At 34.8% G+C, this 14,016-nt stretch overlaps 1 protein-coding gene across 2 annotated transcripts in view; it reads right to left on the bottom strand.

Moving 5' to 3' along the window:
* Positions 1-1,208: 1,208 nt before the first annotated feature.
* LOC136043424 (VWFA and cache domain-containing protein 1-like) overlaps positions 1,209-14,016 on the bottom strand; it is a 102,728-nt gene continuing 89,920 nt past the window's right edge. For both annotated transcript variants that reach the window (XM_065728334.1, XM_065728336.1), the window contains exons 19-21: positions 13,555-13,791; positions 11,254-11,484; positions 1,209-8,239 (exon numbers count right to left, since the gene is read on the bottom strand). In XM_065728334.1, coding sequence (XP_065584406.1) covers positions 8,040-8,239; positions 11,254-11,484; positions 13,555-13,791 — 668 coding nt within the window. In that variant the 3' untranslated portion in view covers positions 1,209-8,039. The remainder of the gene's footprint in view (positions 8,240-11,253; positions 11,485-13,554; positions 13,792-14,016) is intronic.

Here is a 14,016-nt window from a genome sequence, read left to right on the forward strand (position 1 = left end):
ATATTTTTATTTTCCCTGGTTGGTTGGTAGCTTTTATATACTTTCGGGAAAATTATCTGGGTGTTTTCTAATTTCAATCAGCAGACATTTTATGTAAAATATAAGTCGATGCTTTGGCTGTCAAAGTACTGATCACCTGATTGGAGCTTGCTCCTGCTCACCAGCACATCTCAAGTGTTCCAGATGTTCTGCCCCTCATGTGAATTCCAAGGAATACCCTTGCCAAGCCTCGCCAAAATGTGCAAATTGTACTATGGAACACGTAAGTTTTAGTCTAAAATGCAAAATTCTCCGATCGGCTCTCATCAACGCTAATGAATGAATGATTAAACCCAGTTTAGCTTTGCGTCCCTTAATTTGAATGATGTAAAATACAGGGATCTACTGATTAATGAGGTGCTTGAAAATGATATTGTGTTTTTACAGGACAACAGAAATACCACATGTTCTATACGCAGCGCAATTTTGGAAGATTTACTCACAAACGGATAAACATAAACTCCGTACAGTATATTTCAGATTTGCAAAATATTTACTTCATTTACCCCCGTGGATCTGATATTCAGTGTTAATCCAAAATTATAAAATAGCTGACCCTGCAATAGCTCTATCAAAACGTATTTCGAAATACAATCGCTAAATCAGTTTCCATTTATGGTGTCCCCTTCTTATACAGTGATATTCAAAGTTGTTCTGTGTTTTATAAGTGTTCTTTAGAACTTCTTCTGATAGTTGTGGTGTCTTTTTTCCTCTTATTTTTGTTTTTTTTTGTCGTTTTCTCTGTGTATCTGTTTCTCCGTACTTCTGTATTGAACTACGAGTTAGAAATAAATTCTAAAATTTTCTGCGCTAGACAAAATAGTCTACTAAAATTTGCAACTACTCTAAACAAAATAGTTATCTCAAAATATTGATTTGAAACATTTGAAGAAATGTTGGGCGTGCGAGGGAGGGGAGGGGCTGGTTGCCCTGCAATCACTATCGAATATTAAAAAGGGCAATAGAACTTCTTGTTTTCAATCGAATAAGCCCCTTTCGAAGTTCCTCCGACAACTCTTTCTATACGAGGTGCCCTGTTATAAAAAATTCTTTACTGGCATAATTCTTTACTTGAGCAGTGCAATTACGCTATTGGCGTCAATTACGTTGCATTGCGTCAAAAAGCGTTGGCTCGTGAAGATAAAACATACTAAAAATATACTAATTGATAAGGGCACAATTACTCTTTTATTGGCCATAGCTGAAAAATAATCTATTCACAATTATACAACAATATAATTCAAACAAACAAACATTTAAAATATGGCACAAAAATAGAGGCACAATCATAAATAAAATAAAAAAGAAATTATGCTTAAGCAGGTACTCTTTCAAAAAAAAAACGTAAAAGAAATTTTTACGTCTCATTCTAAATGAGATCTATCAGAGGAAGAAGCAAGGATTCTCTTGTGAAAATTTAATTTGAACTTCGTTCGATGAAAACCGAATCAATTTTTCGTTTATATTCGAAGATTTTTAGCACACTATTTGCTAATTGACCAAACAGTTTATTAGTCATGTATTACAGCTTAATTATTTGAAATTTGCAAGAAATTATGGTAAGAATTCTAAAAATCTAAAGACCTGGGGGATGGATTGACCTAAAACCACCTTTGCAAGCTAAAAACAAACCAAGGAAAGAGCCATCCTAGTTCACTGAAATTCTAACCACTGACCATAAAAAACAAATCTTACAGTTTTAAAAAAGGTCTGTCTTTCCTTTAGTACCTTTAAGGGTCTTTTGGTTGCATTTTTAAGGGCTAATTTAACTCTGTGAATATTCGTTGGTTAATTTTATTGCGACTCTTTCTCTCCCCCCCCTCCTGGATACGGCCTTGCTAGTCATACTTATAATATATACATACATATAATATATATATATATATATATATATATATATATATATATATATATATATATATATATATATATATATATATATGTGTGTGTGTGTGAGTGTGTGTAGTTCTTCTCCCTGTTTTCGCGTAATGGGGCCTATTATGGAGGAGAAGGTGTCTTATTTCATTTTTTTTATTGTTGTACAAAACATTTTAAATACACAAACTAGAGCTTGGGAATTCCAGCATCGGAACATAACATTTATGTCATAACACCTGGAGAAGTACTATACTGAACTGATATGATGAACAATTTGATCAAAAATCCTATATAATCCTACCAACTGCTTACTTCCTTACCACATTTCTGTCTTTATCAAACAAGAGAGAAGACGATGTGAACGTTCTGTGCAAATTAGTCAATGCATGGTTATAATGCCCCAGTGTCATGATAAAATTCGTCATTCGACCAAAACCCTAATGATTTGATCAATCCCGAACAATCATCTAAAATAATTTGTTTAAATTACCAATAAAATGCTAGGGGCTTCATTAAATCCAAGATTTCATCAAACCACTGTTACATATGCAAAAGCGTAAATGAGACGCGACGGACCATAAATGAAATACGTAAATAATAATAAAGAGAAAAAGAGATCAGACAAAGAGGTTTGAAGTACTCAAAACTCCACGACTATAAGAGAGGTAGCGCGAGGACCCAGCGAGTCAGAAAGAGTTAAAATTACCTAAGCCTCAATAGGAAGAATAAATGTCAACTTCACGTTGCTGGGATGTGAAAATCTCAACATGAAATCCAAGAGTTACTTCTAAAAACTAGGACGGTAATCCTAAGTTTAAAAAAACTTAGGTAATCCTAATGGGTCAATATGTAATTTGACCCATGTCAGATATTTAATTTTGACATTTTATTTGTCTCTGTACCACGAAACTGTTGTGGCGCAAAGAAATATAGGAGCAATAGTTCTAAATGAAGGGGGGGGGACTGCAGAACTTTTTTCTTTATTTCGAATGAGTTCATTAGACATTCAGCTTTCCAACTTTAGATTTGACCATGGCCATCAAGTACATGGCTAAGCTTGTCATTGACAAGCTAAATTTTGTTGAAAACTGTGTCCTAAAACCTGCCATTTTTCATAGGAAAAACATCAACACCATTAATATTTTGGGGAAAAAAGTTCAAGTGAAATTTTTCTTTATTCACTTTCTTTTCTTCTTCGCACTTTTTTCTCTCTTTTGTTTATGTAAGTTTTTTCCAACTTTAGAGTGTGTTTTTCAGGAATTTAAGAAATATGAATCTTCATGATGCATTATCTTAACTGTTCAAAAAATTCAAAAAAACTTTTTGCATTGCCACTTTCTAGAATAATCTTATTTACACAGAACGAAGAACCGAAAATAATATATACAAATAACAGTTCAAAAAGGAATATGTCCTTTCGAAAGTAAAACAGTTCACTAAATATGTAAATATGTAATGTAAAACAGTTAAATATGTCCTTTCATCACACAGTAAACAATAATGATAAAAGTTCTGGATATTTCGATCCCACACACACACACACCCACACAGCGGCTCTTTTATCTGCTGATGATGGTCACTTTGTGCGTGTTCGAAATATCCAGAATTTTTATCATTATTTTTCACTGTCTATAAAAAGATTTATCTCTGTTTGAACTCCTATTTGTGCGGAACTGAATGGAAGTGTGGTCTTCAAAAATACCTAAAAAGAATATATATATATATATATATATATATATATATATATATATATATATATATATATATATATATATTGATTGTATAATAGTACCGGACATGTATCATTCCAAGATGATCAAACAGTTCGTGGTAACGAACTGTAGTAAGGAGCGACCCGGCTCAATAGTAACCAAAACTCTAAAAAATGGAATTTTGATACCAATAGCTATATCAAAAGAATTGCATTTTAATGCTGGTTTTAAATATATAAGTTTCATCAAGTTTAGTCTTACCCATCAAAAGTTACGAGCCTGAGAAAATTTGCGTTATTTTAGAAAATAGGGGGAAAAACCCCCTAAAAGTCATAGAATCTTAACGAAAATCACACCATCAGATTCAGCGTATCAGAGAACCCTATTGTAGAAGTTTCGAGCTCCTATCTACAAAAATGTGGAATTTTGCATTTTTTGCCAGAAGGCAAATCACGGATGCGTGTTTATTTGTTTTTTTTTTGTTTTTTTTTCCCAGGGGTGATCGTATCGACCCAGTTGTCCTAGAATGTTGCAAGAGGGCTCATTCTAACGGAAATGAAAAGTTCTAGTGCCCTTTTTAAGTGACCAAAAAAATTGGAGGGCACCTAGGCCCCCTCCCACGCTAATTATTTTCCCAAAGTCAACGGATCAAAATTCTGAGATAGCCATTTTATTCAGCGTAGTCAAAAAACCTTATAAGTATGTCTTTGGGGACGACTTACTCCCCCACAGTCCCCGTGGGAGGGGCAACAAGTTACAAACTTTGACCTGTGCTTACATATAGTATTGGTTATTGGGAAGTATACAGGCGTTTTCAGGAGGATTTTTTTGGTTTGGGGGGGGGGGGGGGGGGTTGAGAAGAGGGGGATATGCTGGGGGAAGATTCCATCGAGAATTTGTCATGGGAGAAGAAAACTTCCATGAAGGGAGATCAGGATTTACTAGCATTATTTTAAAAAAAATTAAAAAATAAATCTGAAAAAGCTTTTTCAGCTGGAAGTAAGGAACAGCAATAAAACTTAAAACAAACAGAAATTATTACCCATATAAGGGGCTCACCTCCTTATGATACCTAGCTCTTTACACTAAAGTATTTTTAGTAATTTCAACTATTTATTCTACGGCTTTTGTGATTCAGGGGTCATTCTTAATGAATTGGGATAAAATTTAAGCTTTAGTGTAAAGAGCGAGGTACTGACGATGGGGCGAATCCCCTCATATATGTAATAAAAACATGAGAATACAAAAGTTCTTTACGTAAGCTAATTTATAAGTTACGTAAATCTTTTACCAATAAAAAGATTCGTAAAAAATTAAAAGTTCTAGTTGCCTTTTTTTTTAACCAAAAAATCGGAGGGCAACTAGGCTTCGCCCCCGCTCTTTTTTTCTCAAAATCATTCGATCAAAATTATGAGAAAGCCATTTAGCCCCCCCCCCCCCCCAAAAAAAATATGCAAATTTCGTTTTGATTATTCCTCTGCGGAGAGCCAAAATCAAAACATGCATTGATTCAAAAACGTTCAGAAATTAAATAAAAAAAACGAGTTTTTTTAACTGAAAGTAAGGAGCGACATTAAAACTTAAAACGCACAGAAATTACTTCGTATATGAAAGAGGCTGCTTCCTCATCAACGCCCCGCTCTTTACGCTAAAGTTTTTTACTGTTTTAAAAAGAAGAATTGAGAGAAAGAGTCAAACTTTAGCGTAAAGAGCGGGGCGTTGATGAGGAAGCAACCTCTTTCATATACGAAGTAATTTCTGTGCGTTTTAAGTTTTAATGTCGCTCCTTACTTTCAGTTAAAAAAACTCGTTTTTTTTATTTAATTGTGAATAGAGACAGACCACTGAGTAGACACATAAACACATTCTCGGTAGTAAGAATTTCAAAAGCATATACTGGTATGCACATAATACTAACATAGAAAAATTGTGGTACCACATGAGGAAGAACATCAATAGCACCTCTGAGGTGTTCAGGTACTAAAAAATTCAAAATAAAAAAAATTACGTACTGAACAATGGTCTGCGTAGCGCAATTGCCGATTTCCTGATTCTCTGCCATCAACGGGGGGGGGGGGAAATCTCCAGCATTTTTACTGGGGGACAAGAGGGGTTCATAACCAGATAGTCTAGGGAAATGGGTTGTATAATATTTATTTCTTCCAAATCATTGGGGGGCACCCCCCTTCCAAAATGTCGCCACTGGCGGAGGGAATTCTCTTCTGCTATAAAATGCAAAGGCAGCACACGACCCTGCAATTAATCTTTGACCTATTTACGGTCTTTTTATTTCTTTTTTGTCTGCCAAACATAACTTTAATATCTACTCAAAGTAGAAAATGAAAAATAAATGTCAAATAATTACGCGCAACTAGATTTAAACTTTCTACCTAGTGTTAAAAATCTGTGGAACAATACCTTTTCCCAAATATCATAATCAGCCTTTAAAAATCATAAAACGCCAAATAAGAGCATTTAAGAATGAAAGTGCTAATAAATTGTGGAGTTATTAAAACAAACCAGCCTGAATAAATAAAATGTCTAGTAGAACTCATTTCAACAAACCAAATATATCAGCACTAAATTAACACCAAATATCTGAAAAGATGACAAAAAAAGATACAAGCCGTCAAAATTTACAAAAATAGCAAAAATTATGCTCGAATAGAAATTTGATCCATACAAATAAATTTTTTTTAACTTTAGGGCAAATTAATTTCAAATTCAAGGCAAGTTATTCTGCAGGCACGCCTGAACAAGGGGGAATGGGAGGAGTGACAATGGATGAGTCTCTTAGGTTTTCTCCAACGACTATCCTCCCAAACAATCTCTGAAAAACGATTATAAAATACGAAACTTACAGATTCTGACGCCTAAAGGCACAATTCGTTTTCAAATATCTCCCCCTCCCTTCCACCTGACAATTCATTCATTCCAAAGCCAAAATTGCTGCTGTCTATATCTATGGATTAGGCTACATCCAAATAACCACTTAAAGGCAAATTCTTGCTTGACTTGAAAAAAATAGTAACAAATAACTAACAGTACTCTACACTTATGAACTTGACATTTTGGATAATCAGATAAATCAGTAATTTTCATGATTTTTACTTGTTTTGTCTTAGTAACTCTTAGTTAAACATTTCAGGCTTAAAATTGTCACATGCAAACGTAGTACTTTATTTACTTTGACGACTCTACATCACACCAAGTATAGTAAGAACTTGAACTATGATCAACAACAAGCAAATTTGCAGTGCATCATACATTTTCTTATCTTGTCTAAGCTCTTCATCAGTCCTCTGGGATTCAAATATAAAAACTGTGACATTTTTACTCGATCTACAGTCAAATTTGCACATCATATACAGAGCAATATTATACAGTCTCAGGGGCAAATGGAGAATAAACATTTTTTTTTTGGGGGGGGGGGAGGGTAACAAAATGTGGGTTTCCCCACTGGTATGTTTTACTCCATCACTGTAGTTACTGTAACTTTTAACCTTCTAGAGGGAGAGGCATGTGTCCCAAGCCCTGGATATTCCGCTTTGTAGCCCTCTCAGCTGGATTAGAAAAACACTTTAAATTATTCCCATTCTTTTTCTTTAATGTTCTAAGTGCTTGTCTATCACCCTAGATACAGGTGTCCACAATAATACACATTCCACCAACATGACGCTGCTCCAATCCTTTAGCATCTAGTTAATATTCTTACATTCAAACATCTTCACCGGGCCATGTCCGCTAGATCTATAGTCACACGTTACGGACAGAGTATTGTTATACAGACGCCTCAATCTAGTCAATGACATGTAGTTTCCAGTACTTCTACTACTACTACTACTACTAACAACTCGCCGCAGCACCAAGCCAACAGAGGCCAAAACAGCTACGCACGCTCCTCCTCCATCCCAATCAGGAATTAGCATTTCCAAGTCCTTAGCCACTCGTCCTGGATTTAAACATCCACGTTAAGGTGTATCAACATGATCTACAATTACAGTCCTACCTTGAATGTAGCATAATATCATGGACACATATCAGTACACGTCGATATCATATCGATATATCGACACATATCGATCGAATCAAACACAAACCTTACGGTACTTTTCACAGAATTTTCTTTCATTTCTTTACTCGTTTCTAATTTATTTTTTTGTGACAGACACGAGTTACATTTGTGCTTAATTTGCAGTAGTTTTAAAAATTTGGTCAATAACAGATACCTACGAGCACCCCTTTACTTTTTTGCTGACATTTCTATACAATTAATCAGTTATTAGAGATAAAGTTCCATGTAAGGATATTTGCACTTTACGTATATAATAGGGACTTGGCAGTATGCTTTCCCTTTTTCTATTGAATTTCTAAGCACTTCGTCAATAATCCCCAATAGATCCTTCCACATCAGGACGTATCAACTTGATGTACAGTTACTGGGACGGAAATTACATTTGATGGAAGAACCGTCATCCCTTCCACACAATTCGAAGGCTCCTCTATAGTCACATCACTAGATGACACGTCTTCATCTGGGATAGTGCTTGTAGGCGAAGTGACGTTTCGCAAATCGGCCGCTACTGCCTTAGGGTGACGAACTGGCATTCCTAGGAAGAAAAGGATGATAGTTAGCTGGGGTGATAATTGGATGGTTCTAACATCTCCAAGGTTCATTGGGGATTTTAAAAGGAGGTTCCAGGTCACAAAAATCTAAAGTTGTGAGGAAGATAGCAAAAGCGATTCCATAACATTAGTTGAGCACAAATTTTAAGTTCGATTTCACGCTTCGTTTCATTGGGTTTCAAATCTAATACTAACAAACTGCTTGCAACTTAAAACTAATTTTATCGGCCAAAGACAGAAGCTCAGAGCATTCATCCTTCATAAGTGCCATGCTTAAACAGGTTAAACGGCTTAAACACGCTTGAACAGGCGGGGATAGATTAGTACAGTTATTAAATCTAAGTCCTAAAAAGTTGTCTTTTTTATCAGTAAATACGTTGACCTTAGATGCAAAGTGATTTGAAAATAAATAAGTCTGGTTACGTAGTCCTTGTTGACTGCTTGCTATTTTGGTTTATTTTTAATTTTGTATTTTAAATTCTATACTTTGTTTTGCTTGTAATGAAATCTGAAAATCTGGGCAAACTCCATTGAGCATCAATCTTCAAAACAAATTCATGATGGGATTTACACAGATTTTCACTCCATCGATCTCAATAATAAATCGGGTCACGTGTATAACTATTTTGACTGGACAAGCCGGGAGATTCACATTTTAATTATATTAAAAAAAAAAAACTGCCTCTCTAGAGAAATATATGTTATATATCAGGTGGGCATATGGTTGTCCAGGAGATTATAATTCTCTTTTGCTTAATATATTTCAGTTACAATAAAAGCAATATAGCTAGGGGTTGTGGAATTTAGGGATCAATCCCCCACCAGAAAAATAAAATGCATTTATGAAAATGTTCGCTTTTTATATATTTTATGTCTTTCCCTAGTAGAACCTCGTCCTGAAATTAGCTGTATAGTGAAAAAAAAAAATTGGAAAAGAATGTTACAAAAAATTAATTAAAAAATATGTATTCGAATAGACTAATGAAACAATTTCGATCAAGAAAGTAAAATTTACATTTAAAAGGTTTGGGTATGCAGGAGCAACTTACAAAATATTAGAATGTCAATAAAAAAAATATATTTTGATACTGATATAACTACCTGTTTACAAACGTCTTTTATTTAGATACAGTATAGTTGATTTAGTAGTTACAATTTAGTTTGTTCGGTACTCTTCTTAATCAGGGGAGGGGCTGGCAAAACTCTGGACGAGAGACTACATCCTTTGTGTATTCTCGTTTCCATTTCTGCTTGTAAAAATCTAAATGTACCAAACTGTATTTAACTATACACCAAGATTACAAAAAATCCCTCTCGAAATCTCAGGTAGGTAGCACTTGCTTCTGGGACATTCCCTCATTTTCATCGCATACTTATCATTAATTGGTAGACGAGCTCGAAAGCTGAATAAACGTCCTATACTTAAATACTTACTAAATACTTACTATGTATTACTAAATACTTACTATGTACTTACTAAGTACTAAAATGCTTACTATGTAAACGCTTAAAATAAAACTCTTCGTCTAGTGGTAAAAACAACATCGCCTTAAAATATTCGCCTAGTAATTAATAGGCTCGGAAAACTGAATGAACCCCAACCCCTCGAAGATGGTATTTCAAAATACGATTTATTCCACAACGAAGAGTGAAAAAACTGGATGGTGTCCTTCGGGTTTTTACTGTTATTGAAACCCAGTTATTTATTATAGGTTTTTATACTTTATTAAATAAGTTTTTCCCTATGTAAAACCAAAAATTTGACTAAAAAACATGGTTTACCAAAAAAAAAAAAAAAAACAGAAAGAATCGTATGAAAGTGCTATGGTGATTTAAGATTTTCATTCTGTAACATAAGCTGCATTATATTAAAAATGCAATGACAATTTTATAATACTCTGTATAACCTTCAACATTTGCGTAATTTAAGACTTTATAGTACGGGATGTAATATTGCGAATGAAATTTCGTCGGTAATGTCTCTCGACCATAACAGTTCTTTAACTTTTTAGGTGCATCAGTTACTTCAGTATACAGTTCTCCAAGAATTGCCAAGGTTATCAAAGAACATTGTTGATGGATTTAGGCCTAAAGTCCGAAAGATTTGAAAAATAAAATGACAAGTTACTTCAATTACGACCTTTCATGATATTTTGACATTTATGACATTTTTATACTTGTTTTGAAATACTGTTTAAAAACTTGGTTTGCATTTAAAAGGTCTATTTCTAGATATTCCACCCAATTAGTACGTACCCGTAAGATGTTTATACTTTTTTCTACTCCTGTGCAAGAAGGTTCTATGGATAAGTTTCTAACAATCCCTTATACAGAGGAAACACCACGATCTGTTCCCCAAAGTTCGTCGGATTATGCTTTAAATTCAATGTGGCAAACACCAGAATGCATCTGTTTTTTGTTTTTGTTTTTCCAAAATATCCTCGGATATACGGAAACCTAATAATACCATAATACTGAATATTGATATGATCAAGGTATTATTCCGACATTACTATTATACAAGTAGTTCGTTTCATTGAATTTTAGTGACTCTTTTTTCATAGAATGCAAGCCAAGGCTGCATCCAGTTGGGGGGGGGGGGGGGTAGGGGGTTTGAACCCCCTTCCCGAAATGTTTATCCAACTCGTGAAAAACGTAACAAAAGTGAATACAAACAAATTTTGATGCACTTTTTAAAAAAAATTGTAAAACAGTCCCCCCCCCCAAAAAAAAACAAAAACAAATTTGAACCTCCTCCCCCTCTTTCCCCGAAAAAATTCCTGGAGATGGCCCTGTTACAAGCAGACAAATATTATTGATAAGCTAGAAAACATATATATATATATATATATATATATATATATATATATATATATATATATATATATATATATATATATATATAAAACAATAGAACTTACAAAGACCACAAAAAGATTATGAAGCTATCGACAAGTCTACATAGATAATGAAACAGTAAAAAGAAAAATGAACTAACCAAGAGGTGAGCTTGCACGGGACGAAACTGAGACAGCAGGTCTATATCTATCTCTACTAGTTAGTAGAGGTTCTTGGAAAGATATAGTATGCTCTGAATCTTCGTGAGGTGTCATGGTTGAGTATCCATGGTCGGATTCAGACGCGGGAGGCCTCCTATATCTGGTATTAACTCGATAGGGTGACATTGCTGCTATGTTGTCAAGCTCAATCAAACGTATATCTTGCTGAACTAAAAACAACAATAAACACTCAACTTTACAATAGATTTGAAGTCGACAGATTAAATCTTAGCACAAATTACGGAGAAGAAGGGGGAATGGGTTGGCCTCGATGATTAAAAAAGAACTTTTTTATGTCCAAATACCCCGGTCAATTTTTTCTAGTTTCATAAAGGGCGGGAGATGCAGAATAAAGAAAATAGTCAATTAGATAAATAGATATAAATGATTATAAATTAGATAAATGTCAAATTAGAATAGAATGAATGTCGAATTTTTGCAGCAACGAGTCGGCTGAGACCAACACAGATGCGCTTTGGGCTTTTCTTTAAATCCCCACTTTAATCAAACCTGCACTTATTACTCCCTTTGATGATTTTCTGTTTCCTTCAAATTTTGCCCTATAGCCTCTTGTCATCCCATTTGACTCACCTAAAATTCAGCATTGATTACCTCACTTTCACTTAGGTATGGTTATGTCAATTACCCCCCTCCCCCTTTAGCTGGTCCTGGAGGTGTTTATGACATTCTGTTAAATGATTGAAACAACTTGCTGAAGCTGTTCTCCAAAAATATAAAAAAATATAACATCTAGCACATCGTACTCAAGACCTCAGATTATATTTATCCTTAATCTTACCCTATCCCTCATATCGTATATAAGACTTAATATCATATTGTCCCAAAGACCTAAACATCGTACTTCGACTCTGTACACCTTTGACATAATTGTCAAAAACTGTTTGATAGACTGTTTTCGAAGGGAGAATTAACAGAGACCTATATGTACAATCACACTTATGATTACCCCACTTTCCATTATTCTACTGACCCTCCCTTTGAGAACAGCTTGGCAAACACTTCTTAGCAACTATTTCAGAAGCGACCTTTAGGCCTGATAACATAGCAATGTCTTCTTCATTCTTTCGAAGCAACCATGTTCAAGAGTCCTAATTGGCCACTATACTATACGTCAAAATATTTATTATTGATACACTGTGCTAACCCCAGTTTGAATTTTTTTTTCTGATAATTCATGCTACTAAGAAGGGTGACATACCTAAAAAGAATCCCCACTCCACCTCTCAAAAAGTCAGATTATTTTCTTTTATTTCTATTTTTGGGACACGCGTTACTATTAGCTATAATGCTAACATAATATAACCTATGCTAACATAATAAAATATAAAAAACAAATAAAATACCTCCTGCCCTTCAACTAGCACCACTGCCAGTCACAGTTGATCTCCCCTACCTTCCATGGGATAATTAAGAAGGAGGATATCAAGGAGGCATCCTCCATATTCGACGTCGTTTTTGTCAAATTAGAAACTCCTTTTCTTGTTCCTTAATATCATTAAGATTCAGTTTTCAGACGTGTTTGACTTAGGTCGCATTAAAACTATTCTGGACAGGGAAGCAGTTTATTGCGTAACTATTTTCTAGGTAGACCAGTACGTACACTTCGTGTCAGCACAGGCATATATGTAGAATTTTATTTTGGGAAAGGGGGGAAAGGGAAATTGAATAAAACCCACAAAAACAGGCAAATTATTTAAAAAAATATTTTTTAAACACGTGGCCAACATTACTTTCTGGGTAGAAAGAACGTACTTGGCGTGACAGAACAGGCGGAAGCGTTATATTAAAATATTTTAGTTACTACGTACGAAATAGTAAATTCTTGAGGTTTCAGGGGATAGGTATAGGCCCAAGGGCTCCCTATTGAATATAAGCGGGTTGGGCACTCTAGCAAGGAAAGAATATGAGTTAAAACAACTAGGACCACAGACGGCATACCCAGCTGGAAAAAAACGTAAAAAGATAAATACCACAGCGACAGCAGTACTAGCAACGTGCTGTTACTAGTACAGATTAAAATGAAAAAGCTTTAATAGTTTTAGGGTTATGCGAAATAACAATAGATGGCATTGTTTTGTCGTTGTTTTTCCGAAACAAACTTGAGTTTCCATTCATCTGTTTCTCGGCAGTGTGGTAAACACTTTAAAGTGGGCAAAACACATCGTGTTATCTATGTAGTGTCTACCTAAAAAATAGCCATGTAAAACACTGAAGGTTACCTGCTACTCCCTCTTTAGAACCGTTAGCAGCCCCAAAATTGTCTTCCTCTTCTTCTACTTCAGACATTCTCACATTTCCTTCGGTTAAATGCGTCAGGTACACTGATGACTCTTGAGCCAAATGTTGTTTATAACAATAAATACCCATTGAAATTATAATAATCATTGCTACAATCCCACCGACTACTGGGCCGATTTGAGTTTGTCGTGTCTGTGGCATAATCTCCAACAATAACTCTAAAAAAAAAAACTCAACAGTTATACAAAAGCAATAGTTAGTACTGATCTGGCGTAGGGCCCGCCGTCCCCACCGCTTCCCCAAACCAAAGTGGAAAAGTTTTGAAAATGGCTTTGGGAAATAGTGGCAAAACCTTATAATTGTAGGTATATCCTCTTATCTATCACAAGTCTTACTAGATAGCAGTGAAGGAAATACACCATAATATGGGTACAAACAGCTTC

This window comes from Artemia franciscana, unplaced genomic scaffold (genome assembly GCF_032884065.1).
Source record: "Artemia franciscana unplaced genomic scaffold, ASM3288406v1 Scaffold_592, whole genome shotgun sequence".
NCBI classification, from domain to species: domain Eukaryota; kingdom Metazoa; phylum Arthropoda; class Branchiopoda; order Anostraca; family Artemiidae; genus Artemia; species Artemia franciscana.